Consider the following 26435-nt stretch of genomic DNA (forward strand, 5'->3'; position numbering starts at 1 on the left):
CCCACAGCCCGCCCCCAACACACATTAATACAATCACACCCATCCCAAGCAATCACCAGGGCGAGGAGCTTCCATGTTGGCAGCGCCATCTTTAACAAAGTGAGCATAATATATTTTATCTGTCCAACACTTATTTAAAATTTTTAAATTAAATTGAGTCCTTTATGTATTCTATATAAATCTTTGTTCAAATACATGTTTTATGAATACTTTCTCCCAGTCACTGGCTTATTTCCTGTTCTGGATGGTGTCTTCTAATTTTCATACAATCCAGTTTATTAAGGCTTTTTTTATTTTATTTTTTAATTTCTTTTTAATTTTTTTTTTTAATTTTTTTTATTTTTTTATTTTTCTGAAGCTGGAAATGGGGAGAGACAGTCAGACAGACTCCCGCATGCGCCTGACCGGGATCCACCTGGCACGCCCACCAGGGGCGACGCTCTGCCCACCAGGGGGCGATGCTCTGCCCCTGGGGGGGGGAGGGGTCGCTCTGCCACGACCAGAGCCACTCTAGCACCTGGGGCAGAGACCACAGAGCCATCCCCAGTGCCCGGGCCATCTTTGCTCCAATGGAGCCTTGCTGCTGGAAGGGAAGAGAGAGACAGAGAGGAAGGAAGGGGGAGGGTGGAGAAGCAAATGGGCGCTTCTATGTGCCCTGGCCAGGAATCAAACCCGGGTCCCCCGCATGCCAGGCCGACGCTCTACCGCTGAGCCAACTGGCTAGGGCCTATTAAGGCTTTTATGCTTTGTGCTTTCATGCCCTACCTTAGAAATTCTGCCTACCCCAAGGTTGCAAATATCTTCAATGTGTCCTTAAGAAATTATAGTTTTAGCTTTTGCACTTAAGTACCATATATGATCTGTTTTGAGTTTTTATATAAGGTATAAAGTAAGGTTGGAGGTTCAGCTTTTTTCATATGGATATTTAATTACTATAGCACCACTTGTTGAAAAGACCATTTCCTCCTTTGTATTACCTTTATACTTTTAATAGAGATCAATTGAATATGAATGTATGACTCTGTTTTTGTTCCCTCCCATTGATATACTGTATGTGTCTGTCATTAAACCAAACCACATTGTAAAGATTAATAATGCTTTCCAGTAGGTCTTGACAATTGGAAGCATTAGATTCTCAAATATGTTCTTTTTTTCTTAAAAGTATTTTTGTTTTTCTAGGTTCTTTACATTTCTGTATACATTTAGAATTAACTTATCAATTTCTACCAAAAGAGACTATGTAAAATCTATAAATAAATGTAAGGAGAATTGACATCTTACAAATATTATTTTCCAGCCCTTGCCAAATGGCTCAGTTGGTTAGAGCAGTGGTCCCAAACCCCGGGCAGCAGACCAGTACCGGTCCGTGGGCCTTTTGGTACCGGTCCGCAGAGAAAGAATAAATAACTTACATTATTTCCGTTTTATTTATATTTAAGTCTGAATGATGTTTTATTTTTAAAAAATGACCAGATTCCCTCTGTTACATCCGTCTAAGACTCACACTTGACGCATGTCTCGTAAGTTTGACAATTATATTTAAAAATACCACAGTTTTTATGCTGGTCACATAATTTTATTTTGTGCATTTATCCATCCCACCCTAAAGGCCAGTCCGTGAAAATATTTTCTGACATTAAACCAGTCCGTGTCCCAAACAAGGTTGGGACCACTGGGTTAGAGCATCATCCTGAAGTGTATTGGTGGCTAGGTCGATCCTTGGTTAGAGAACATATAGGAATAGATTGATATTCCTTTCTTTCTGTTCTCTCTCTCTCTCTCCCTCCCTCCCTTCCTCTCTCACTAAGATCAATAAGTTAAAAAAAAAAAAAAAGATTGGTACCAGGCTGCCAAACACAAGGGTTTAGTAAGAAAGACACATTAAAATATATATAAATATATATTATATATAAATATATGTAAATATATTATATATCATAACATGTAATATTTATATGTAAATATATAGGAATATAAATATTTAAAAATATTTTAAATATATTTATATTATAAATTATATATTATATATAAAGTATTATAAAATATCTTATAATATATAATAAATATGTTTATTATATATAAATATATTTATATATACATATACATATGTGTGTGTGTGTGTGTGTGTGTGTGTGTGTGTATGCCTGGTCAAGGCACATATGGGAGTTGATGCTTCCTGCTTCTCCCTCCTTCTCTCTTTCTCTCTTTTTCCTCTCTCAAATGAATAAATAAAATCTTTTAAAAGAAAGAAATATTAATTATACATATATATTTATAAATATATATATATGTATGTAGGAATATGCTGTGAAGACTTGCATTGTTAGGATAACAATTAGGGGCAGAGAGGTGCCCTAGGGTGAAAGCCCTGAGCGGACGAGAATCCAGCAATCTCTCTGACTCCATACTCGAAACAGTGTATGTTGGAAACAGCAAAACAACAAGATAAGATTTTAGCAACAAGAAAATATTTAGTCTCTCAGAACAGAGATTAAGAGTCAGCATGTTCCTTGTCCTTTACTTCACCCCTGAAAACTTCTGTTGAAAGAAGTTGAGTTTTTTGTACTTGCTAATTAGTATCTGAGTAAGGCTGGGGATGGGGCTTCAGTCCTTTAATCTGCTGTCCAGGACTGTTGCCTCCCCTCGGCCCCTTGATGCATTTCATCTGATCTCTGAGTAGTCACTATTGCCGTGACATATATTACAATACATGAAAAGATATACCTATATATTTATTTGTCTTTACATTTGTTTGCCAATGTTAATTTTTCAATGTGCAGGTCTTGTACATATTTTTTTCTTGATTCTTTCACTTAATATAGTAGTTCATGTTTTTTTATGTTATCATAAATGGTATTGATATTTTAATTTTATTTTTTGTTTGTTGTTATTATATAGCAATACAATTGATTTTTGTTGGAATTGAGCTCATGTCCTGTGACCTGGTTATACTCACTTAGTATTTCTAATCATTGTTTTGTAGATTTTCTTTTCAACATAGACTATCATGTCATTCTTGAACAAAGTCATTTTTACTTCTATATTTTTAGTCTTTATGCCTATTATTTATTTATTTATTCTTGCTTTATAATAGTGGTTAGGACCATTAATACAATGTTGAATAGAAGTGAGGATTTTAGATATCCTTTTGTTGTTACTGATGTTATGGGGCAAAAAAAAATTTTTAACCACTAAATATGATTTAGCTAGATTGATGTAGATGCATTTTACCATGCTAAAGAAGTTCCCTTCTATTTCTAGTTTTCTTGAGAGCTTGTTTGGAGGTTCCAACAGGGGACCAAAGAATGGTTCTCTCTTTTATCAGGAAAGGTCAACCTGTTCGACCACATATGCAGCTTCAGGAGGGACGCACATGGAGCAGTGAGGGAGGAAGGGGACACCCGCCTAGCCAGCCAGATCAGCTGAATCAATCCTGGTGATCAATGGAGTGACAGATGTCACAGCCAGATTGCCTTCACATTCATATTTCTAGCTTTCTGAGAGTTTTTTTTTATGAATGGGTTTAGAAGTTTTCTGAATCTATTGCATGATTATGTATTTTTTCTCCTTTTCCCTGTTAAAATAGTAGATGCTTTGATTGATTTTCAAATGCTAAATCAATCTAGCATTCTTGGGATAAAAACTACTTTGTGGAAAAGTATTAGCATTATATATGACCACATTGATTTACTAATATTTTGTTAAAAGTATTTGCATCTATATTCATGGGTGACATTGGCCTGTATTTCTTTCTTGTTATGTCATTTGTGGTTTTGATATCAGGATATATCTGGCCTTGTAAAATGAATTGGAAAGTGTTCTTTTCTCTGTTTTCTGAAAGAGTCTGGGTAAAATTTGTATTATTTCTTAATGTTTAAAACAATTCAGCTGTGAAGCTGTCTGCTCTAGAGTCTTTGTTGAAAGTTTTTGATGTAAAAATTAATTTCTGTGATACCTATAAAATTTTAGAATTTATTTGTATAAAATTGTGCATAATATTCCCTTATCTTTTTAATGTCTGTAGCAATGGCTTTTTTTCCCACTCCTCACATTGGTAAATTGGACTTTTTCCTTCTAGATCATTTAATGAAGGGTTTATTAATTTCATTGTTTTTTTCAAAGTACAAGTTGTTGGTTTAAATATTTTTCTATTTTTTTATTTATTTTTCATTACATCAATTCTCACTTTTTCGTTTTTGTATTCATTTTGTGTTTACTGTTTTTCTAGTTTCTCAAGATAGAAATTTAGATAATAAACTTTTTAAATACTTTTTCTTCTCTAAAATAAGCATTATCCACTATTAATTTCCCTCTAAATACCGATTTAACTTCAACCAACATATGCATCATATTTGGCAAACTTTCTTTGTATAGATCTGGGTGCTATATCTATAAAATCTCCCAGTTTTTTCTTATTATATTTGTTTTCTTTTAAAATCTTTGCATATGTTTATAATAGCTGTTTGAAAGTTTTTTTGTCCAATTCCATAATTTCTGTCATTTCTGGGTTTGTTTCTTTTACTTGGTTTTCTTCTTGATTTGGGTCATATTTTCTTCTTTCCATTTGTATTAATTTTACATTTGGTATTATACATTGTGAATTTTTTCAAATTAAAAGTCTGTATTTTGCTTTTTTTCTTTAAAGAATGTGTTAAATAACTTGCAGAAGAGCTTGATCCTTTTGAGGATTGTATTAAAGTTTGTTTGAATGAGTTCAGAGTAGCCTTTATTCGAGAATTTGTTCAGCCTTAATAAAAAGGCATGATTCTTTTTGAGTCTCTACTAAATTCTCTAGTGGTTGAAATTCTGAATTCTCACTCGGAAATATTTCTGCTAATAGTTCCCTGGTAGTTGTGGGTTTTTTTGTTTGTTTGTTTTGTTTTGTTTTGTTTTTGCCTTGCTTCATGGAATTTTATCCTATCCATACAGAAATTACTATTCAGCAATAGATTTCTTTCTTCTACTCTAGTTTGCTGGTCCTGCAAATTCCAGCTATCTTAGCCTTCCCAATTTATGATCTGCGTCTTCTGAGTAAAATCCCCATGCTCTACTTTGGGTCTTCCATGCTACATTGATAGAACATACCTTCAGGTAGAAAGCTGGGAAGACTATACAACTCACCTTGTTTCCCTTCTTGCATATATCACAGTTCTGCACTGTCCTGGCCCAGTGTCTAAGAATAGCTCATTCATACGCTTTGTGAGTTTTCTAGTTGTTTGCAATTGGAGGGCAAGTCCATTACCAGTCATTTCAACAGAAAAGAAATGGAAACTCTACTTATTTGATGTTTCATCTTTTGAGACAGGCTGAGATTCTCCAGAGACCACCTACTGAGGCCTGGATGAGTTCTTGTTCTCTTTAAAATATTATTGCCTTTTCCTTAAATCTTTTACAAATAAAATGACATCTAGAATACACCTTTAGATAAAACACCAATATAATCAGGCTCTTCCTTTATTTAAGAAGAACACTTTATTCTTACATCATAATTTTGGATTCTTTATTTCAAAAACAAGATTCAAAACAAAAGTAGAACTTGTAACATTAAATATTTTCCTTTGATAATTCTCTGTCCATAATGCTATGACTTCTTCCCTTAGTAAATTATTATCCAGTGCTTCTTAAATAATTAATATTTTTTGAACTTCTTTATGGTACCAGCAAAGGCATGTTAGGAATCCTTCATTGAGTAATTGGGAAAATGGAAAGTGAAAGCAACTACAAAGCTGCTGCAGGGAGTGGCGGGGGGCCCTGTTTTTATTTTTGCTTTTACTATTTCATATTATACAGGTTCAGATGTTCTTATATAACCTAAGTAATTCTGATGTTAAATAAGACAGAAAACCACTGTGAGAATTAAAAATAAAAATTTTAAAATACAAAACAAGTTAAGACTAAATAATCCTTAAAATTGGTTGACATACTCTTATCTCAAAAGGTTAGCCTGACCAGGCAGTGGTTCAGTGGATAGTGTCAGACTGGGATGTGGAGGACCTAGGTTCGATATCCCGAGGTCGCCAGCTTGAGCACAGGCTTATCTGGTTTGAGCAAGGCTTACCAGCTTGAGCCCAAGGTCACTGGCTCGAGCAAGGGGTCACTTGGTCTGCTGTGGCCCCCCCAGGTCAAGGCACATATGAGAAAGCACTCAATGAACAACTAAGGAACCATAGCAAAGAATGGATGCTTCTCATCTCTCTTCGTTCCTGTATGTCTGTCTCTCTCTGTCTCTGTCACCAAAAAAAAAGGTTAATCAAATTTATTTTTGACAAATGAATCTTCAGAAAGTATCCAAAGTCAAGTACAAGTAATTATGCCAGGCAGATTGGAGTGGGTGAGGGGGTTGGAAATAGCCTGTACTATAAGGACAAAAGATATGAGGTCCAGAGAGTCAGAGATTGTGCAATGACCTTTTTAGTCCTTTTGGGCTGCTTGTTTGTCTGGCCTGGTAAAGTAAGATTTTTGAAGAAGCTAGAATAATGACAAAAAAATTAAACTGACTTGTTTGTCATTGTGAAATCATGATAATCATTATCCAAATGATCCACTTATGTATTTACTTATAGTCCTTTTTAAATCATTTTTATTTATTGGGAAGACATTGGCTAATAAAATTATAAAGGTTTCAGGTGTAATATTCTATAATACATCATATATGTATTGTATTATGTGTTCACCACCCCAAGTCAAGTCTCTTTTCATCACCATTTTCCTCCCCTTTATTTACCCTCTTCCACCTCCCCCCACCACCTTTTTCCTCTAGTAATCACCATACTATTGTCTGTGTCTGTATTTTTTTTTTCTTGCTTAATTTCTTCACCTTTTTTACATAGCGCTTCAAACCCCCTCCTCTGACAGCTGTCAGTCTCATGGTATTTGTCTTTCTCTGCCTGGCTTATTTCACTTAGCATGATACTCTCCAGGTCCATTTATGCTGTTGTAGAAGGTAAGATTTCCTTCTTTCCTTACAGCTGAGTAGTATTCCATTTCATTATGTGTACCACAACATTTTTTCTTGTATAGTAATGCTAATAACCTTTTTCTGTGAATAATGTTAAATGTTTTTAACATATTTTTTTTCCTTTAGAGGTTTAAAAATTGTGCATGTGTATTTATTCGTCTTTTCCTTCATTGTTTCTGTGGGTTATGTCATACTTTAAAAAGTTTTTATACCAATATAATTTTTTTAAAAGTTCTTCCACATTGTCTCTAAACATTTTATGATTTAACTGTGTTTACTTTCAAATATTTACCTATCTGGCACTTATTCTTTCTCTCTCTCTTTCTTTTTTAACTGTGTTTTTATTGAGGTGACATTCACAGAACAGAGAATTCCACATTTAAAGTGAACAATTTAGTGGCATTTAGTACATTCCAAAATATTTTCATCACCTCCAAAATAACCCTGTGTCCATTAAGCAGTTACTTCCATTCCCCAGTTTCTGGCAACCACCATCTCCCTGTCTCTATGGATTTAGCTATTCTGGATATTTTATACAAATGAAAGTTACAATATGTGACTTTTTCTGTCTAGCCTTTTTCACTTAGCACAGTGTTTCCTAGGTTCATCATCATTGTAGCATGTATCAGTATTTTTTATGGCTGAATAATATTTCATTGTATTGTATACACCACAATTTGTTTAATCATTCATCTATTGATGGACATTTGGATTGTTTCTACCTTTGGTTATTGGGTATAGTACTACTATAAACATGTATGTTCAAATACTTTTTGAGTACCTATTTTCACTTCTTTTGGATATGTACTTAAAAGGAGAATTGTAGTATTTATAATAAATGAAACATAAATTCAGTTTTATGGTAGTTTTTTTTGTTATTATTGTTGTTGTTGCTAATTTAAGATGCTTATTTTGTCATCTAGTAATTTCCATATGTACTTGGGTTTAGTTCTTAACTGTCTGTTTGGTCCCATTGTTGTCTGTCTGTGTGCCCATACTATAGTTTCTCCCCACCCCATCTTCATGCAATTACTTTTTAAATATTTGGACAGAAAAGCCTGCTTCCTGCATCCACCCCATCCCCAGTTGTTTCTTTTGTCACACTTTTCCTTGCTAGTTCCATATACTTATTTCTTCTAACATTTTATTTCTATCAATGATGTTGTGAATACTTAATATCTTTACAGTCACGTGAAAAATTACTTTAGTTTGTACTTAAGAAAATAGTTAAGAATCCTATCACTAAATGGAAATGGTTATTCATTGTATACTTCAATGCAGTTGTTAATTAGTGATGTTGTGGTAAATAACATTTCATATTTTCAGGTGTACTGTGATTTCTTTTAGCTTTAAAAACTGAAGGGGATGATTATTATATTAACGGCGCCTGGACTATTGACTGGCCTCGGAAGTTTGATATTGCTGGGACAGCTTTTCACTACAAGAGACCAACTGATGAACCAGAATCCTTGGAAGCTCTAGGCCCTACCTCGGAAAATCTCATCGTCATGGTAAATGTGCCTTTGCCTCTTCATTTCTACTGTTTGTCATCTGCCCTGTGAGGTAGGAAAGGGCAGACTTTATCATCTCTGTTTTATAGTTGGTAAATAAAGTTAAAGTGGTTTGCCCACATGGTTATAATTCTTGTAAAGTTAAAGCCTTAGTGCTCTTTCCATATGACTGTTTGAACATTCAAATGCTTGTTTGAATAAAATTCTTGTAACCAAACAAGCTAACTGAGAGAAATGACTCTAAATTACCCATGAAAATGGAAGGAGAAAATTCAGTATAAATGCATGTGTTCTAAATGTTATCTTAAATTTCCTATAAGACTTACTTTATGACATCATCTTCTTCAAAAGAAATATTAAATGTCTGAATGGAGGCTCATTGTATTTTAATTATCTTCACCAGTTGTTTTCAATGGCAGGTTCTGCTTCAAGAACAGAATTTGGGAATTAGGTTTAAGTTCAATGTTCCCATCACGCGGACTGGCAGTGGAGACAGTGAAGTTGGCTTTACGTGGAATCATCAGCCATGGTCCGAATGCTCAGCAACTTGTGCTGGAGGTAAGACACCCACTAGTCAGCCCACCCAGAGGGCAGGATGGAAAACAAAACATGTTCTGAGCTATGCTTTGTGTTTGCTAAAGAAGCTAATTGGAAACATTTCTTGCAGGTTTGCTTCAAGCTGTAATTTAGCAAAAGAAACTTTGCTTTAATTATATTATATTCCGTTTGTTTTTAACCTCATGTAATTTGTACAGATTTGTTGGTAAAATACATCTTGGCACAATGAGTGTCTCTGCTGGTGCTTCTCCCAAGACTAACTTGAAGGTGGGCTGTTTGCTTTTCGTGAACGCATTCTTGGTAAAGAACATCAAGAGTTTTAAATAAGAAAATGGGCAAGAATCAGACGGCACAGATACAACTTCTTGTAATGGGGGATGAGGATGTATGTCTGAGTACTTGTGTGTTTGTGTTTGTGTGTGTGTTTCCCATAATCCTACTCAAATTCCCTATTCCTGCCATCAGAGTTAAGGGGCTATTTACTAGGACACTACAATCATTACTGGTGTCCGGGTCTCTGGGTTAATTGCGTATGCTGACCCCCATTATAGTTCTTCAGAGAGGTAGCTGCTAGGCGGTGGTTGGTGATGTGTTGGTTGTCCCATGTGCGTTTTTCATGGGTGCCTTTTCTCCACAATTTACTCTATTCCTAATCCTCCTCCCTCTAGTGGCCACCATTGCAATTCTTTACCTCTGGCTGGGAGAGCAGGACAGTTGGCTTCCTTCAAAGCCAACACCCTTGCTGCTGCATGGACTGGTGAGTAGAAGTGCTGTGCAAGCAGCATCTTCCTTCTCTCTGGAGACTAAATGCATCGCCTCCACCGTACACCTTGATTGCAATAGGCAAAGAAACAAACCTATCCCTCAGGCCTAGGCTGGCCCAAAGCACTTACCATTCTGAAAACAAAGATTGAATTTTGAATAGTAATATTTAGAATGGGAAAAATTGAAATAAAATGAACTATCCCATTTAACCCCATATTCCAATGTGTTACTATTTTTTTCTTCCTAAACTCTTTGGGAACATATCACTTAACATGGACTTTATCCTATCTTGTCCTATACTCACTGATCTCTAACACCTCTGATTTTCAAGGTTTGAACCAGAAATTATTTTCACAGAAATGATTATCATGTAATAGATTCAATATTTTTAGACATATACAGAATTAAATCATTGATTCACTACAACCCCAAATTCAATAGTAAATACAGTCCAGGAAAAAAAGAAAGCAAATGAATAATAATGTTGTCTCCTGTGTGAAGTGCCATAAAACATAATTATGTATAATTCATAGTATATTAAAAAGATCCTTCTTCCCATCCATTTTTTTTGTGTGTGAAATGGTTGGTGATTTGTAATGTAAAGATATAAAAAGTATAGGGCATAACTATGTCTTTTAATAAATAAAGAATATTCAAAATTAATTGTTCAAGTGAATGCCATTGTATTATTCTTTATTTATTTATTTTATTTATTTATTTTTTTTGACAGAGACAGAGAGAGTGACAGATAGGGACAAACAGATAGGAAGGGAGAGAGATGAGAAGCATAAGTTCTTTGTTGTGGCACCTTAGTTGGTCATTGTTTACTTTCTCATATATGCCTTGAGCAGGGGGCTACACCAGACCAAGTGACCCCTTGTTCAAGCCAGTGGCCTTGGGTTTGACCTTGCTCAAACCCGATGAACTCGCGCTCAAGCTGGCAACCTTGGGGTTTCTAACTTGGGTCCTCCATGTCCCAGTTTGACGCTCTATTCACTGCGTCATGGCCTGGTCAGGCCCCATTGTATTCTTTAGTGATATTTATACTTACATATTTTTTTATTTCAACTAAATTCCTTTATTCAGTTTATAAATTAACTTTTTCCTTTTCACATACCAAAAAGAAGTCTTTCTGATAACAGTACGTACATAATTCAGGCTCTGGGTAGATGAAATAAACTTATTAAAGAATTGTCAAAATAATTTAAAGTTTAGGAAATCTACTGAAGAAAGTCTAAGTGTTGGGGTTGATTAGCTTAGAGAAGAGAAGGCTGAGGGAAAGTATTAGTATCTTCAAGTATGTGACAGAATGTTGAATGGCAAATTCTTAGTGTCTGTTCATCTTTGTACTAAAAATTGCTATATTTGGGGATTGTTTAGACACAGTCTTGTCTGAGGCCAAGGAAGGATTAAGTGAATTCTCAATGTTCCTTCTAACCCTGCAATTCTTTTGTCAAAAAAGGAGATAGTCCAACAGGAAAAGAAAAAAAAATAGATCACGAGAACTCAATTTAGAAGGAAAATTATGATTTTATTAAAGAAAAGAAATATGAAAAATCTAAATGAGTGTTATTCTTTTCCATAACACTTGTATTGAGAAATCATAATAGAAAAGTGATTTCTTGTGATAGAGGATAAATAAAAAAAAATGAGAGAGAAACACCCCTGCAAGGAGAATTTTCTCTTCTTTGCTATTTATACTCCTTTCTTCTCTGATATTTGAGGTGGTTCTGGGAATTGGAACTATGCTCAGTTGTAAGTGATTATGACAGCATTCATGAGGCCATTGCCTTCTTTGGAAGAGAGATGTACAGTGCTTGAAAATTGGCAGGCATAGTGTGAAGAGTTCCTATTTGTCTTGGTATGTGGTTCTCAAAGTGTGGTCCCTAGACCAGCAGCATTAACATCACTTCAGAATACATTAGAAATGCTAATTTGGGGGCCCTATCTCAAATTTATTGAATAGAAATTCTCTGGGTGGAGCCCAGCAATCTTTAGCAAAACTCTCCAGGTATTTCTGATGCTTGGTCAATTTTGAGAACCACTGGTCTTGGTTGATGGAGAAACAGAAACCTAGCGCTCTTCTAGACGTATAGACTCCATGTCGTCATCATTGAAGTCTGTGCACCCCTCTAGACTCATTTTGCAACTAGAACAATGTCTGGCACTTGCTAGGCACTCAATAAATATTCATAGATGGGTGAATGAGCAAAAGGAATTATTTTGGCAATTACATATTTGCTCTGGTTCTTTTCAGTGTGGAAAATGAAAGCTTAGTGTTGCTGTTTTTCGTTGTTTTTTTTATGAGGTAGAGCAAAAGGATTCCAGGGAGAGATAGTATAATTTGATTAGCATGCATAACTAAAACCAAGCTTCTCTCTTTTGTTGTCTTTACTTTGAGTAGGTGGAAAATATTTTCTAAGATATAGAATACTAATATCAGTTATTGGACTTATTCTTCTTACACATACCCCTACTTTAAATCCCAAGTCCTTTAAATACAGGAAACAAATGATTGAGGGCAATAAAAACCCTTGGGACTCAGGAATCTTGATCAAAGAGGGAGCCAGAGTCATCTGCTTGGTATTGATAAATGGACCTACATCTGTAGTTAAGGAATATTTCAAGGAAAAGTCAGTTCTACTTAGTTTTCACGAAGGAAGTAAGGATGAATACTAAAGTCAGTTCTCGACTGGGATACTTCACTCCTGTCTTTCCATGGTGGGTCTAGGTGTCTTGAGGTTGCCAAAACTTTTTAAAATGGAAAAAGAGAAAACAAGAAAGATCTCAAAGAACTTTCTATTGCAATCTCACAAGACTCCTTAACGTTATTACCTCTTACTAACCTGTGTATGTTTTATTATTGGTCTGCAAAGAATAAGATCTTTGGACGTTGTGTTTGAGAGCAATGATGATAATTTTCTCTTCTGAGATCTTTTAAGATAAGAAGTTTGGAGACTATTTTTCTGTTGCTTAGCAGACTCAATGACAAAACTAATATTTCAGGAAACATTGCTGGTGATTCACTCCAAGTAATGGTCTTTTCTGTGAGTCAGTGATGAAACACTTCCTTAGCCTGAATAAGAACATTGACATGATATGGGCTATTGTCTTTAGGATAAATGTGATTTTTAAGATACAGTGGAGACTTTTCCTCTGAGAGAAACCTAGGCCCAATGAATTAAAACTTGGATATTTTATGAGCCATTGTTACTGCCACTAGAGTTTTTTTTAAATTTTTATCCGAAGTGTTATATATTCTATAGTTTATGTGACTCCCAAATTTATATACTACCATCGTATTCATCATTAATATGTTAATTAATGAAGGTTAGCTGGGTAGTGAGAATTATATTATTATAAAATCCAAAGGCTTGAGTTTTTAAAAAATATATATACTATAATTTATGCCAGTGTGCTTTTGCACTCTGACTTCTAAAGATTCAAATAACAAATACTTGTATATTCATCCTTTGATTTTTAACCATATTCTGTTTTTACTAATGTTTGGCCAGATGTATGGTTCTCAAATTTTTAGCATGCATCAAAATTATCTAGAGGGTTTGTTAAAACAGATTGCTAAATTCTGCCTTCAGTTTCTGATTTGGTGGGTCTGGTGTAGATTCCAAGAATTTCTGTTTCTGACAAGTTTCCAGGTGATGCTGGTGCTACTGGTTCAGAAACCATACTTTGAGAATCATTGAGGTTAGACACTTAAGTTTCATAGAGCTAATGTGTATTAGTACAAAGTGATAAATATTTTAGGTAATAATCCATATTACAGTGGTAATCCACATTACAACTAGTCTTTTCAATGATAAGTGTTTCTACAGTTCAGCTCTGTGATAATAAATAAAATTTTATAGTTTGTAAAACATTTTCTGATGTAGTTTCATTTGATCATCCTTGGTAGCACCAGGAGATAGGCATATTATTATTTCTATTTTATAGGTAAACCCAAGGGAAGTAACTTGTTAAAATCAAGATTTAGGAATTGAATCTTTAGTAATTTTTAAAATGCAGCATTTTCTTTCATAATAAAAATGATTTTTACCTTGAATAGAGCTTTTTCACTAGTTGGCAACCTCAACAGAGCAACATTTAAAAATATTACCTTCAGGCCCTGTTCCAGTAGCTCAGTCGGTTAGAGCATCATTCTAACATGCCAAGGTTGTGGGTTTGATTCCCGGTCAGGGCACATACAGGATACAACTAACCAATGCATACATAAGTGGAACAACAAATCATTGTTTCCCTCTCTTTCTTCCACTTACTCTCTCTCTTTCTCTCTAAAAATTAATAAATAAAAATGAAAAGTATCTCCTTTACTAACTTGAAATTTCATTGTTTCAAATGCTTTTCCTAAAACAGTGGATCTTAACTCTAGATGTACATTGTAATTACCTGGTTAATTCTGATGTTTGGGTACCACCCCCCAAAATTCTGATCTAATTTCTTAGGAGTGTTCCATGAGCATCAGATTTCTAAAGCTCCCTAGCTAATTCTAATGCATAGCTGAGCTTGAGATACTGCCTTTGAGGCTGATTGAAAGTTTATTTAATCTTCAAATGATTTACATTCAGATTCAGATAACTTCTGGGAGCATTACTAACTCACATCTCTGTTATTAATTGGCTATTAGTTGACTGCAATGATTAATGAGGTTTGAATATAAGTATTTAGGGTGAGAAAGTAGAGAGGAGCATCAGAAAAAGAAATGAGAAAGGTAGTGAATGGCAATTAATTTCATAATTTGTTTAGTGTGGGCATTGGTCTTGGACATGCCTTTAGAAAGCTTTTTTTTTTTTAATTTATGTTTATTTGCATGTTTTCTCTTACCTGAGGAATCTCTTCTAAGCCTCTAATTAATGCTTTAAAACCGAACTGAAATTGTGCTAAATGTCATTTACATGTATTGGCCTTTTGGCTAAGATCAAGTGAAATTGTGTTAAACAGATTTTGAAAGCTCTTCCTTCTAATTTCAAGTTTTGTGGTACTTAGGAAACTAAAATGTGTAAGTGGTTATAAACTCACAAGTCAGAATGTTTGAGGCATATGACCCCTGTTTTAACTCAATAGTTTTAGAAACTTGTAAGAAAAATATTTTCTCTTTGTGACTTACAGTTCTAATCAGAAAAGATCTTTTATCATTTTAAAGCATTGTTTTTTTAGTAGGGAATAAATCTGTGTAAAATGCAGCAGTATTCATGATTATTTCCTATCTTCTTGAATGTACTCAATTTCTCACTATTCACACCATTCCCTTGCACCCACACAACCTCCCTAATCCTTTCTCTTATTTAATACAACCCATATGCTTAAAACTTCTAAAGCAAATTAACTAAGAGTTGATGTTATACTGTTGCATTTGACTTTGCACCTGTTGTGTTACTAAAGAAATTTTAACAATACTTTCTTTGTAGTGCAAAGAAAGATCAGATATACATATTTATTTTGTATGTATTAATTTTAAATTTATACTCAAAATATATATAATCTTTGTCCTGCGGTTCACTCTGTTGACACTTCTGATTACTTTTTCCAAATTGTTTTTTTCTAGGGTTTTCTTTCTTCCTCTTTGTATAGAAGTACAAACATTGTATACCAAAGAACTCAGTTTGAAAACTGAAAAACACACAAATACATGGAGGCTGAATTACATGCTACTAAATAAACAATGAATGGGTTAACAAGATCAAAGAAGAAATCAAAAGATATCTGAGACAAGTGAAAGTGAAAATACAATAACCCAAGATATATGGGTTGCAGCAAAACAGTTCTAAGAGGAAATTTATAACAATCCAGGCTTACCTCAAGAAACAAGAAAGACCTCAAACAGTCTAACTTTACACTTAAAGGAATTAAAAAATAAAAAACAACAAACAAAGCCCAAAGTATCAAAGAAAAGAAATAATAAAGGTCTAAGTGGAAATAAACTAAATAGAGTCTTAAAAAAAATACAGATGATCAACAAACCCAGAGCTGGTTCTTTGAAATGATAAACAAGATTGATAAACCTTTAACTAAACTCATCAAGAAAAAAGAGAGAGAACCCAAATAAGTAAAATTAGAAATGAATAAGAAGTGACAACTGATATCACAGAAATACAAAGAGTTGTAAGAAAATATTATAGACAATTATATGCCAACAAATTGGACAATCTGGAAGGAATGGATAAGTTCCTAGAAAGAAACAATCTTCCAATACTGAATCAAGAAGAAATAGAAAATCTGAATAGGCTGTTACTACTAACAAAATTGAATCAATAATCAAAAAACTCCCAACAAGCAAAAGTCCTGGATCAAATGGCTTCACAGGTAAATTTTACCAAACATTTAAGAAGAATTAACATCTATTATTCTCAAACTATTCCAAAAATATTGAAGAGGAAGGAAGACTCCCAAGTTCATTTTATGAGGCCAGCATCACCCTGATTCCAGACTAAACACTACAAAAAAAAAAAATTAGAGGCTAATATCCTTGATAAACATAGATGCAAAAATCCTCTACAAAATATTAGCAAACCTTATTCAGCAATACATTAAAAAGATTAAATACTGTGTTCAAGTGGGATTTATTTCTGGAATGAAAGGTTGTTTCAATATCTGAAAATGAATTAAAATGATATACCACATAAACAAAATGATGAAAATTATGTGATCATATAAATTGATGCCATAAAAGTGTTTGATAAAATCCAGCATCTAATTAATGATAAAAACTGCCAACAAAGCGGGAATAGAGTGAACATACCTCAGTATAATAAAGGCCATATAACAAACCCACAGCCAATGTAATACTGAATGGTTATAAGCCAAAAGCTTTTTTCTTAAGATCAGGAAAAAGATAAGACAATATCACTACTTTTTTTTAAACATAGTATTGAAAGTTTTAGCCACAATAATCAAACAAGAAGAAATAAAAGGTATACAAATTGGAAAGGAAGAGGTAAAACTTATTATTTTCAGGTGACCTGATGCTTTATATAGAGATACCCTAAAGATCCACCAGAAAACTTTTAGAACTGATCAATAAATTTAGCAAAATAGCAGGATACAAAATTAATATTTAGATATTGTTTGCATTTTACACACCAATAATGAACTATCAGAAAGAGAAATTAAGAAAGCAGTACAATGTACAAATGCATCAAAAAGCATAAGATACCTAAGATTAGATTTAACCAAGAAATTAAAAGATCTGTACTCAGGAAATTATATGACACTGAAGAAAGGAATTGAAGAAGATAAAAATAAATGGAAGCATACAATGTGCTCATGGATAGAAAGAATTAACATGTTAAAATGTTTATGCCACTCAAAACAATGTATAGATTCATATCAAAATACCAACATTATTATTCACAGAACTAGAACAAATAATCCTAAAATTTATATGGAATCACAAAAGAACCTGAATAGCCACAGCAATCTTGAGAAAGAACATAGTTGCATGTATCATGCTACTTGATATCAAGCTATACTACATGACTATAGTAAGCAAAGCAGCATGGTACTGGAATAAAAACAGACACATAGATCTCTGAACAGAGTGGAGAGCCCAAACATAAACATGTACCTGTATGGTCAATAAATATATGACAAAGGAGACAAGAATATACTGTGGGATAAAGACAATCTCTTCAATAAATGGCATTGGGAAAACGGAACAGATACATACAAAAAAGTTAAAGTAAACCACCTTCTTACACCATAGACAAGAATAAACTGAAAATGGATTAAAGACTTAATGTAAAGCCTGAAACCATAAAATTCCTAGAAGAAAACTGGCAGTAACTCTTTAATATAGCTCTTAGTAATTTTTAATATAAATATATATATATATATATCACCTTGGGCAAAGGAAACAAGAAAAAATAAGCAAGTGGGACTACATTAAAAAAATTTTTTTTGCACAGAAAAGGAAACCATCAACAAAACGAAAAGACAGCTTACCAATTTGGAGAAGATATTCACCAATGATACATTCAATAAGAGATTAACATAGAAAATTATGAAGAACTCATAAAAGATAGCACCAAAAGAAAAAAAATCAGTTCAATTAAAAAGTGGACAGAGGACCTGAATAGACATTTCTCCAAAGAAGACACAGAGATGGCCAATAGACATATGAGAAGATGCTTAACTTCATTAATCATCAGAGACATGCAAATTAAAACAATGATCTATCACCTCACACCTGACAGAATGGTTATCATCAATAAATCAAACCACAAGTGTTGTGAATGTGGAGAAAAGGGAACCCTCATACACTGTTGGTAGGATTGCAAATGGATGCAACCACTATGGGAAAAAAGTATGGAGGTTTCTCAAAAAATTAAAACTACAACTACCCTATGACCTGGCAATTCTACTTCTGGTATTTATCCAAAGAAACCCAAAACAGTAGTTCAGAAAGATACATGCATTCTTATGTTTGCTGCAGCATTATTCACAATAGCCAAGATATAAAAGCAGCTTAAATGTCCATCAATAGATGAATAAAGAAGATGTGGTGCATGTACACAATAAAATATACTCAGTATAATAAATAATGAAATCTTGCCATTTGTGACATGGTTGGACCTAGAGGGTATTATGCTAAGTAAAATAAGTTAGAGAAAGAAAAATACCATGTGATTCTACTTATATGTGGAATCTAAAGAACAAAATAAAGGAACAAACAAAACAGAAACCAATAGATAGATACAGAGAACAGACTGATGGTTGCCAGATAGGAGGGGTTTTAGGGAGGCTGGGTAAAAAAGGTGAAGAGATTAAGAAGTTAGAAAATAGTCATGGGGTTGTGAAGTACAGCGAGCATAGGGAATATAGTCAATAATAGTGTAATAACTATGTATAGTGTCAGATGGGTACTAGACTTACTGGGGAGATCACTTCATAAATTATATAAATGTCTAACCACTAAGCTATACACCTGAAACTAATATAAAATAATATTGAATGTCAAATGTAATTGAAAAATTACAAAGCTGAATTTGATCAGGTTTCTATCGACAAACAGGTATCTCTACTAAACATTCATTTCTCTGCAGCTAAGGGAAAGAAAGATAAATTGTAGCTGTGCTTAGATTGAGGAGGAGGAAAAAGGAGACAGGCGTATTTTTAGAGGCTATTTTGGTTTTGTTTAAAGATCAAGGGCACAGATTTTCTATAGATGAGTGGGGTAAAAGTAGGTTTACAGTTGTTTGTGTGCAAAATCATATGATCATAAATAATACGTGAATAAACTTCTGTGTTTCATGTACTCACAACTGTAACCCTACTCTTGCCCCACCTTGTACTAAGAGTTAAGATGTTTCTTTCTGATCATTGTCATTAACCATTTAAAAGATTATCATTACTGTTATATTTACATAGCCTTAGTAATTTTTCTTATGTTTGATGCTTATTTATATAATTTTTTAAAATTTACTATTTTCCCCCCTTGAATGTCATCTTAAGCCATGTGTGTGTTTGTGTGTGTATGTGAATAGCATATAAACTTAAAAGATAGTCTGTGTTTCTTCTTCTTAATTAAGACGTTCTTTTTTCCTTTTGTGATTTCACCTGATTCACTAGAATTCTTATATATATTGGAAGTGGTATCTACTTTTTCAGATTTTTTAGAGGCTTTACTTAATTTCCAACTACAATTTTATATTCTCCTGATTTAGGGCTACATTTTTCAAATGCACCATAGCACTCCAAGACATACTATACATTTTCAGTGTAAACATGGGTGAATGGTCACACACCACACAGATTATTGCTATTAAGTGGTTTGGACCTAATAAGTGAAACTCTTTGCTATGTTTTTCTGCCTAGTAGGTTCTGTGAAGGATTTACTAAGACACTAAGGGTACCAAGTGAACCAAGAAAGTTTGATAACTCTTGATTTAGGGTAAAGTAAGTGTCATTAAAGGTGGATAAAAATTAGTCACCTCACTTCAGTAGACATTCAGTTTCATTACATAAGTGCAAATAAAAAAAGGCATTTAACCTGCAATTCAGAGTCCTGGTAGGGTTCAGAATTTAATAGTCAGGCTCTTCTGCTCTTCCAGTTATGGAACTAGAGATCTTAAGTACTATGTAATACCTCCTTCATATCTATATTAAGTATTCCTCTGCTGTGCCTTCCTTGAATATGTCTCCTTCCTTTGTTAGTTCAGTTTAATAGTTTAAGATTGATGGGTGATTAAAAAAGAAGTAGAGAAAATCAACTATATATTTAAAAGCCCCTGATAACAAATTCTTCTTTGTAACTTGCTACCTAACAATTTATGTAATAATCTACACTGTTACATCTATTAATAGCATATTTTCAAATTATTTTAATGAATGTTATGCAGATTACCTTACTCTTTGAAATCGAGGTGCATTTAAAATCCTACAAATAATTGTAGGTGCACTATATACAAATTTCTGAGAAATATGTTATAATAAAGTCAAATATTAAAGAAAAAATATATAAAGTCCAAGTGTGCTTTTATGGTAATTAAACAAAATAAATATGACAAAATTAAATTTATTCTGACATTAAAAAACATTTTTGTTACATTTTTTGAGTTATGGTTTTTAGAATTTGAAAAAACAAGGGGTTAAAAAATAAAAAAAGACCAAAAAGTTATCTTTATATATATTACATACACACATTCTTAGTAAGATTTAGTAAATTCAGCAGGTCCCAGTGCAAATATGTTAAGTATTTTCATTCTTGTGTTTATGAGAAACATGAGCCTGATGTGTCCTAGCATTTTCTTCAGTGTTTGAGCATATATTTGAAAGGCAAACTCTCATTTCCTCATCAATACATTGAAGAATTCCTCTCCTTTTACTCTTAATTGTGTTGAGTGCAGAAAACCCCCACTATACATATTTTAACTTTACACCAAACAAAGGATAGAAGAAACTTGCCTCCAGTCTTTTCAGGGAACATGTAGGGTAGTGTAAACAATCCAGCACCACAGCTTAACAGCCTTTTGCAACCTAATTAGGCAAGTGAGATGGGGGGTTGGGCAGACTGTCAGTTTACAGCCATTTCCTCACACCTCTGTCCTCCAAAAATCTAAACTCCAAAAACCCTGTTGGCCTTTTGGTCCCCAACAGCCCTAGTGCACATTTTGAGAGCCACAGCCTTAACCCCTTTAGAAAGTTGGATATTTCTACATCATTTCTATGGAAACATATGTTCATGTTATATATTTTATCGCTTTCAAGAGTGATACAACAGAAATATAATGTGCACTTAAAAGTATAATAAGTCCATTCTGAAATAACACATTTAAAATTGTTTTAAAAAGGAGTTATTAGAAAAAGTATAATGCGATCTTTAGGCCAGTAGTAATATCTGCGTGGAAGAGAATAACTCTTAATGTACCAGATAAACAGAGGCAAATGCTTAACATTTTCATACATATCCTTTTCATTTCTTTGTTAGTTCTAAGTGCCTAATACAATTAACATCACTAAAATGGACAATTCAGATTATTAGTTAATAACAGAAAGTGCTTCAAAGAAAGGTTTTGAGACTTATGGACATAATAGCAATAATAATGGCTAACACTTGTGCTGCGTATAAAAGTCATCTACAATGTGCCTTTGACTGGAACTCACAGTGGGGAGTCCCAATATGGAGCAGACAGAGGACAATACCATCCAATTGTTTTTCAAGATTCAAAATAGACTTGATTATAATGAAGTGTGAAAGACATAAAAAAGTTGAGTCTTATAATTAAGTTTGCTTCTCTTTGATTTAGGAATTACCATAAAGAATTACTTTCAGAGTTAAGTAAAAGATAACAGATGGAAATTTTAGTTTGAATAATCAAAAGCCCTTTACTTATTACTATCTCTCCTGTCCCGGAGAAGAAACATAGTTATGTAATCAGTTTTTAAGAAAAATTTCCTATGAAAGTTATTTTTATGTGAGGTTTCATAATACACTATTGTTTGAAACTGTGAGGGTCCTTTTACATTTGATTCTTGTATATTCCAAACTTAGACATAAAACTGATCACTGTGATATTTTTTTTAAACATTCTTTTCTTTTTAAATTTTTTTTATTTATTTTTATTTATTCATTTTAGAGAGGAGAGAGAGAGAGAGGGAGAGAGAGAGAGAGAGAGAGAAGAGAGAGAAGAGAGAGTCAGGGGGGAGGAGCAGGAAGCATCAACTCTCACATGTGCCTTGACCAGGCAAGCCCAGGGTTTCAAACCGGCGACCTCAGCATTTCCAGGTCGACGCTTTATCCACTGTGCCACCACAGGTCAGGCCACTGTGATATTTTTAATAAGTCCCTTGTAAAATGTTACCTGAATTTAGAGATTAAAGATTTGCACTTTGTTTCATTTAAATAGTTTTTCATTGTATTGACTGTGGCATTGCCCTGTTTACTCTCTCCCACTATCCCCTTCTCTCAGGTCATTTTCAATGTTGAGAAGAAGGAAGGGTTTCCTTTAACATGTGGGATTAGTTGTATCAGGCATCATAGCAGAGCACCTGTGAATATTATAGTTCCTAAATCCATAACCCTCTTGAAGCTGTCCATTCTCATGTAACATGCCCTTGAGAGGAGTAACTCCTCTATGCAAACTCATGCTCTTGGCTGGTTTATACTCCTGGAAGTTAATATGCTTGCTCACTTCTTTGTCCATAATTATTGTTTCTATTTATCTTTTTCCTTAAGCATATGGCTCTCCCTATATAATAAACTTTTTAAAAAAGTCTTTGAATTCTCCTGTGTATTCTCAATATAATTTAAGCTTTGTAATTTTTTGCAAAAAGTCTTACATTAGGATCACTTTATCTGAAAACCTGACATTTATTACTGTTTACCCCTGTGTGTTGTGGCTCGTGTTTTCTCTAATGTTAAGATTTATAATTGAAGGGAAGAAATCTGTGTTAATCCAAAACATTTCCCCTAGTGCTGTTTTCCTTCCTCCTTCATCTCATTTCTATTGCTTGAGAGATTATATTTTTCTCTAATGTGATTAGGGCCTAGATACATAGTCACTTGCTGAAAAGCTTGCGTTAAGACTGAAACCAAAGTTTGAGTGCGTTCCTATTGTAGTAATGATTTATGTGTCAAAAGTCATGTTTTGCTTGTCAAAATTTTTGTCCAAAATATCATTTTTTAATAATCATAACATTTTGTACCTTTACAAGGTATGCATAAAATACTTTTGGAAAAAAAGAAAGCCTTTTATAATAGCAAGTGTTATCATCTAGTTTTATAGGACCTTATTATATAATTATCTTCATTTTTTTTTTTAGCAAAATGAGTTTATTTTAAAAGCTATGTAGCTTGTTTATAATTATGTCCTTATTATGACTCAAATCTGAAATATTTATTTGTTGGTTCCAAGAAAATGCTCTTATCTATAATTAAAGAAAATGCTTCTTTATTGTTCATAAGTGCATCATAGTGAGTGGAAAGGAGCTCAAGGCTGCATCCTTCCTCTGTAATTTTTAAAAATAAAACACCAAAAGTAAACAAGCTTCTGCTAAAGGTCATGAAGATTCTTTTTAGTATAATTTGAGTTAATTCTTTTTTTTTTTTTTTTTTTCCATTTTTCTGAAGCTGGAAACAGGGAGAGACAGTCAGACAGACTCCCGCATGCGCCCGACCGGGATCCACCCGGCACGCCCACCAGGGGCGACGCTCTGCCCACCAGGGGGCGATGCTCTGCCCATCCTGGGCGTCGCCATGTTGCGACCAGAGCCACTCTAGCGCCTGAGGCAGAGGCCACAGAGCCATCCCCAGCGCCCGGGCTATCTTTGCTCCAATGGAGCCTTGGCTGCGGGAGGGGAAGAGAGAGACAGAGAGGAAAGCGCAGCGGAGGGGTGGAGAAGCAAATGGGCGCTTCTCCTGTGTGCCCTGGCCGGGAATCGAACCCGGGTCCTCCGCACGCTAGGCCGACGCTCTACCGCTGAGCTAACCGGCCAGGGGAGTTAATTCTTTATATTAGGAAAGTTGCCTCTCACATTTTCCTGTTTCTAATCAGTGTTCTGCCTCTTGCCATATTAGTCCCATTGATGTATAAATCACATGGGTATGAACTGGAGCACTGAAACAAGACTATGAAACCAAGTGGACTCTAATGAAGTCCTGTTTTCCAGACTATTCTGTAGAATGCAGGGGAGAAGCGGACACAGAAGGAAAAAAATATTGAGCAATTGAATTGAGCAAGAGAAGAAAAGATAACTTTCTTAGACTTTTGGATCTGGAAAAACATTAAAAAATCATATAATCCAATTGTCTCATTTTACAGAGGAGAATGAAAGCATGCCAATGTCATTTACCTGAACTGCCTAGAATTCAAAAGAGATAACTAAACATGGCAGAAAGTGGAAAAACATAGTAACAAGATTAAGTGAAAAGGAATAAAATCATAGACATTTGGCTATGCAAAGAGTTCTTAGTATCAGTTAAGATCAAAGAAAAGAGAAATCAGATAGCAATAAAACAAAATGGAGACTAAAATTAAAAATGTTAGAGCTGAAAATGCATTGTATAATTAGATAAGATAGCTTCTATAATTATAATGGTGCCTGCCTCATCTTTTCTGTTCTTTTTCATGTAATCTCATTGAGGTCAAAACTGTCTTACTCATTTCCCTCTTTATGGTAAGGAAAAAGCCATGCCTCAGACATAGTAAGAATTCAGTGAGTTAAGTTAGACACTTTGCACGGAAGAGATTACTGCTAATATATGATGAGTAGTAGGAATTCCCTTCAGGATTAGTGATTTCAAATAAATGTAGTATATGTATGCTCCACCCTACCTCACCATCACTAAACACAGTTGGCTCTAAAAAACATACAGTATTTTTAGAGCTGCATATTCCTTTTCTTAATCTTGTTCTCTTTGGGCATCTGGTTTTGCCAGGACAGAAGGGAAGATACTGCGAAGGCAGAGAGAGAAAGCCTTTGAAAGATAAAAACTGGCAGGAGGTTCATCAGAAGCAGGAAGCATATGGGTGGAGCTGATTGGTACCCTGAATGCCAGCTGTTAGATCCAAGGCAGATGGGCTTTGCTCTGCCTTGTAAATGTTTGTGTCTGGCCAAAAATCACACAGCACAATAGCCAGATTCCAGCAGTGAGAGGCAGAGGAGAGAGGCATTTTTTTTTCTTGGTATTTGTTGCTCTTTGGATGTTATCTGCACTAAAGATTTAGATTAATTTGTTGGCCATATGCTCTGTATACTGTGGATATATTTTATTGTTGGTTACTAGCTACTTTGAGTGCTGTGGTGAAGCAAATCGTTGCTTTGTCCTCCAACCACATTTTTAGCATAAACTGACTTATTTATTTCTACCTCTCCTTCCTCTTCAGAAAACTACTATGATATGATGTGCTATACCACTAGGTTAAATGATCTACATGATGGTTAGCCCATCTATCCCAAGGATATTTTTATACCTCTTTTTTTCTGTTACTGACCCACTCACATGTGGTTATAGACTGCTCACTTACCAACCAATTCAATGGTCTAGGACTGAAATGCTGGGTCTTATGAGTAGATTTGAATAAACCTAGAAGGTCTTCCTCTTACCCTTAACCTTCCCTATTACCTTCTTTTTTTTTTTTTAACACGATCACTCTTTCATTGAAATTCAAGTGGTAATTTCTGTGAATTGAGTTACCCTCTCTCCACTTTTAAAATGGTGAACTTGCCCTGAAAAAAACAATATATTGCTAAATTTTATTACACATAATTTTATAAAAGTAAGAGAAAGAGATGGGATATGAGAACATTAACAGTTTACCTGGGAAATAGAAGAGGGACTGAAAAGGAAGTGAGAAAGAAGAGGAGTTGTAGTTTCTGAAGTGTTCTCTTGGGGTTGGCCCTAGGACTAGCTGCTAAGCAAAAGACCCTCTGTTCTTCATGGGAACCTAGAGTAAGTACAGCAGATGAAGGAGTTCATTCAGGACTCCCCTGCAGCTTGGTGGACTTCATGCTCAGTTTCCTGAGGCATATGCTTTTCCAAAATATTAAAAGTCATTTTTTGATGTGTAGCTAGAACAATGATTCAAACTGGGTACTTCTTTCTCATTGGACAAGAGAACCTTTGATGGGTGGCATATAGAGTATCTAACTTTTAACTCTTGGTAAAAAGTTAAATATAAGATCTGTCAATTTTTAATTTTTTAAGTTGATTTTAGAGAGGGAGAGAAAGAAAGAAAGAGAGAGAGAGAGAGAGAGAGAGAGAGAACTATTGATTGGTTGATTCTTGCATGTGCTCTGACCGGGGATTGAACTCTCAACCTTGGTGTGTCGGGATGATGCTCTAACCAACTGAACTGTCTGACCAGGGCTAGATCTGACAAATTTAAATTTACAGACTAAGAGTAAGGGTTATATTTCCATGTTAAGAGCCATCACATTTGATTCCTTAAAGGTAAGCAAATTAAAAGTCTCTAAATAGGATATACTCATTTTAGAGAGTTTAAAATATATATGTATTAGTAATGGCATCTTTGTACTTAAATTTTACAGCATGAAACCATTAACTTTTTTAAGTATAGAAGAGGGACTGCATTTAACAACAACAAAAAAATGGGTATAGATTTTGCATTCCAGTAACGTTAGGTGTTTAAGGATAAAATATAATTAGTACATGTTTAATTCAATTCTGC

The 26435-nt window shown here is 34.3% G+C and overlaps 1 protein-coding gene across 1 annotated transcript in view; it reads left to right on the top strand.

Moving 5' to 3' along the window:
- ADAMTS6 (ADAM metallopeptidase with thrombospondin type 1 motif 6) overlaps positions 1-26435 on the top strand; it is a 280816-nt gene that overhangs the window by 204062 nt on the left and 50319 nt on the right. Inside the window, exons 18-19 of the mRNA XM_066253589.1 lie at positions 8306-8469; positions 8889-9027. Coding sequence (XP_066109686.1) covers positions 8306-8469; positions 8889-9027 — 303 coding nt within the window. The remainder of the gene's footprint in view (positions 1-8305; positions 8470-8888; positions 9028-26435) is intronic.

This window comes from Saccopteryx bilineata, chromosome 1 (assembly GCF_036850765.1).
Source record: "Saccopteryx bilineata isolate mSacBil1 chromosome 1, mSacBil1_pri_phased_curated, whole genome shotgun sequence".
NCBI lineage: Eukaryota > Metazoa > Chordata > Mammalia > Chiroptera > Emballonuridae > Saccopteryx > Saccopteryx bilineata.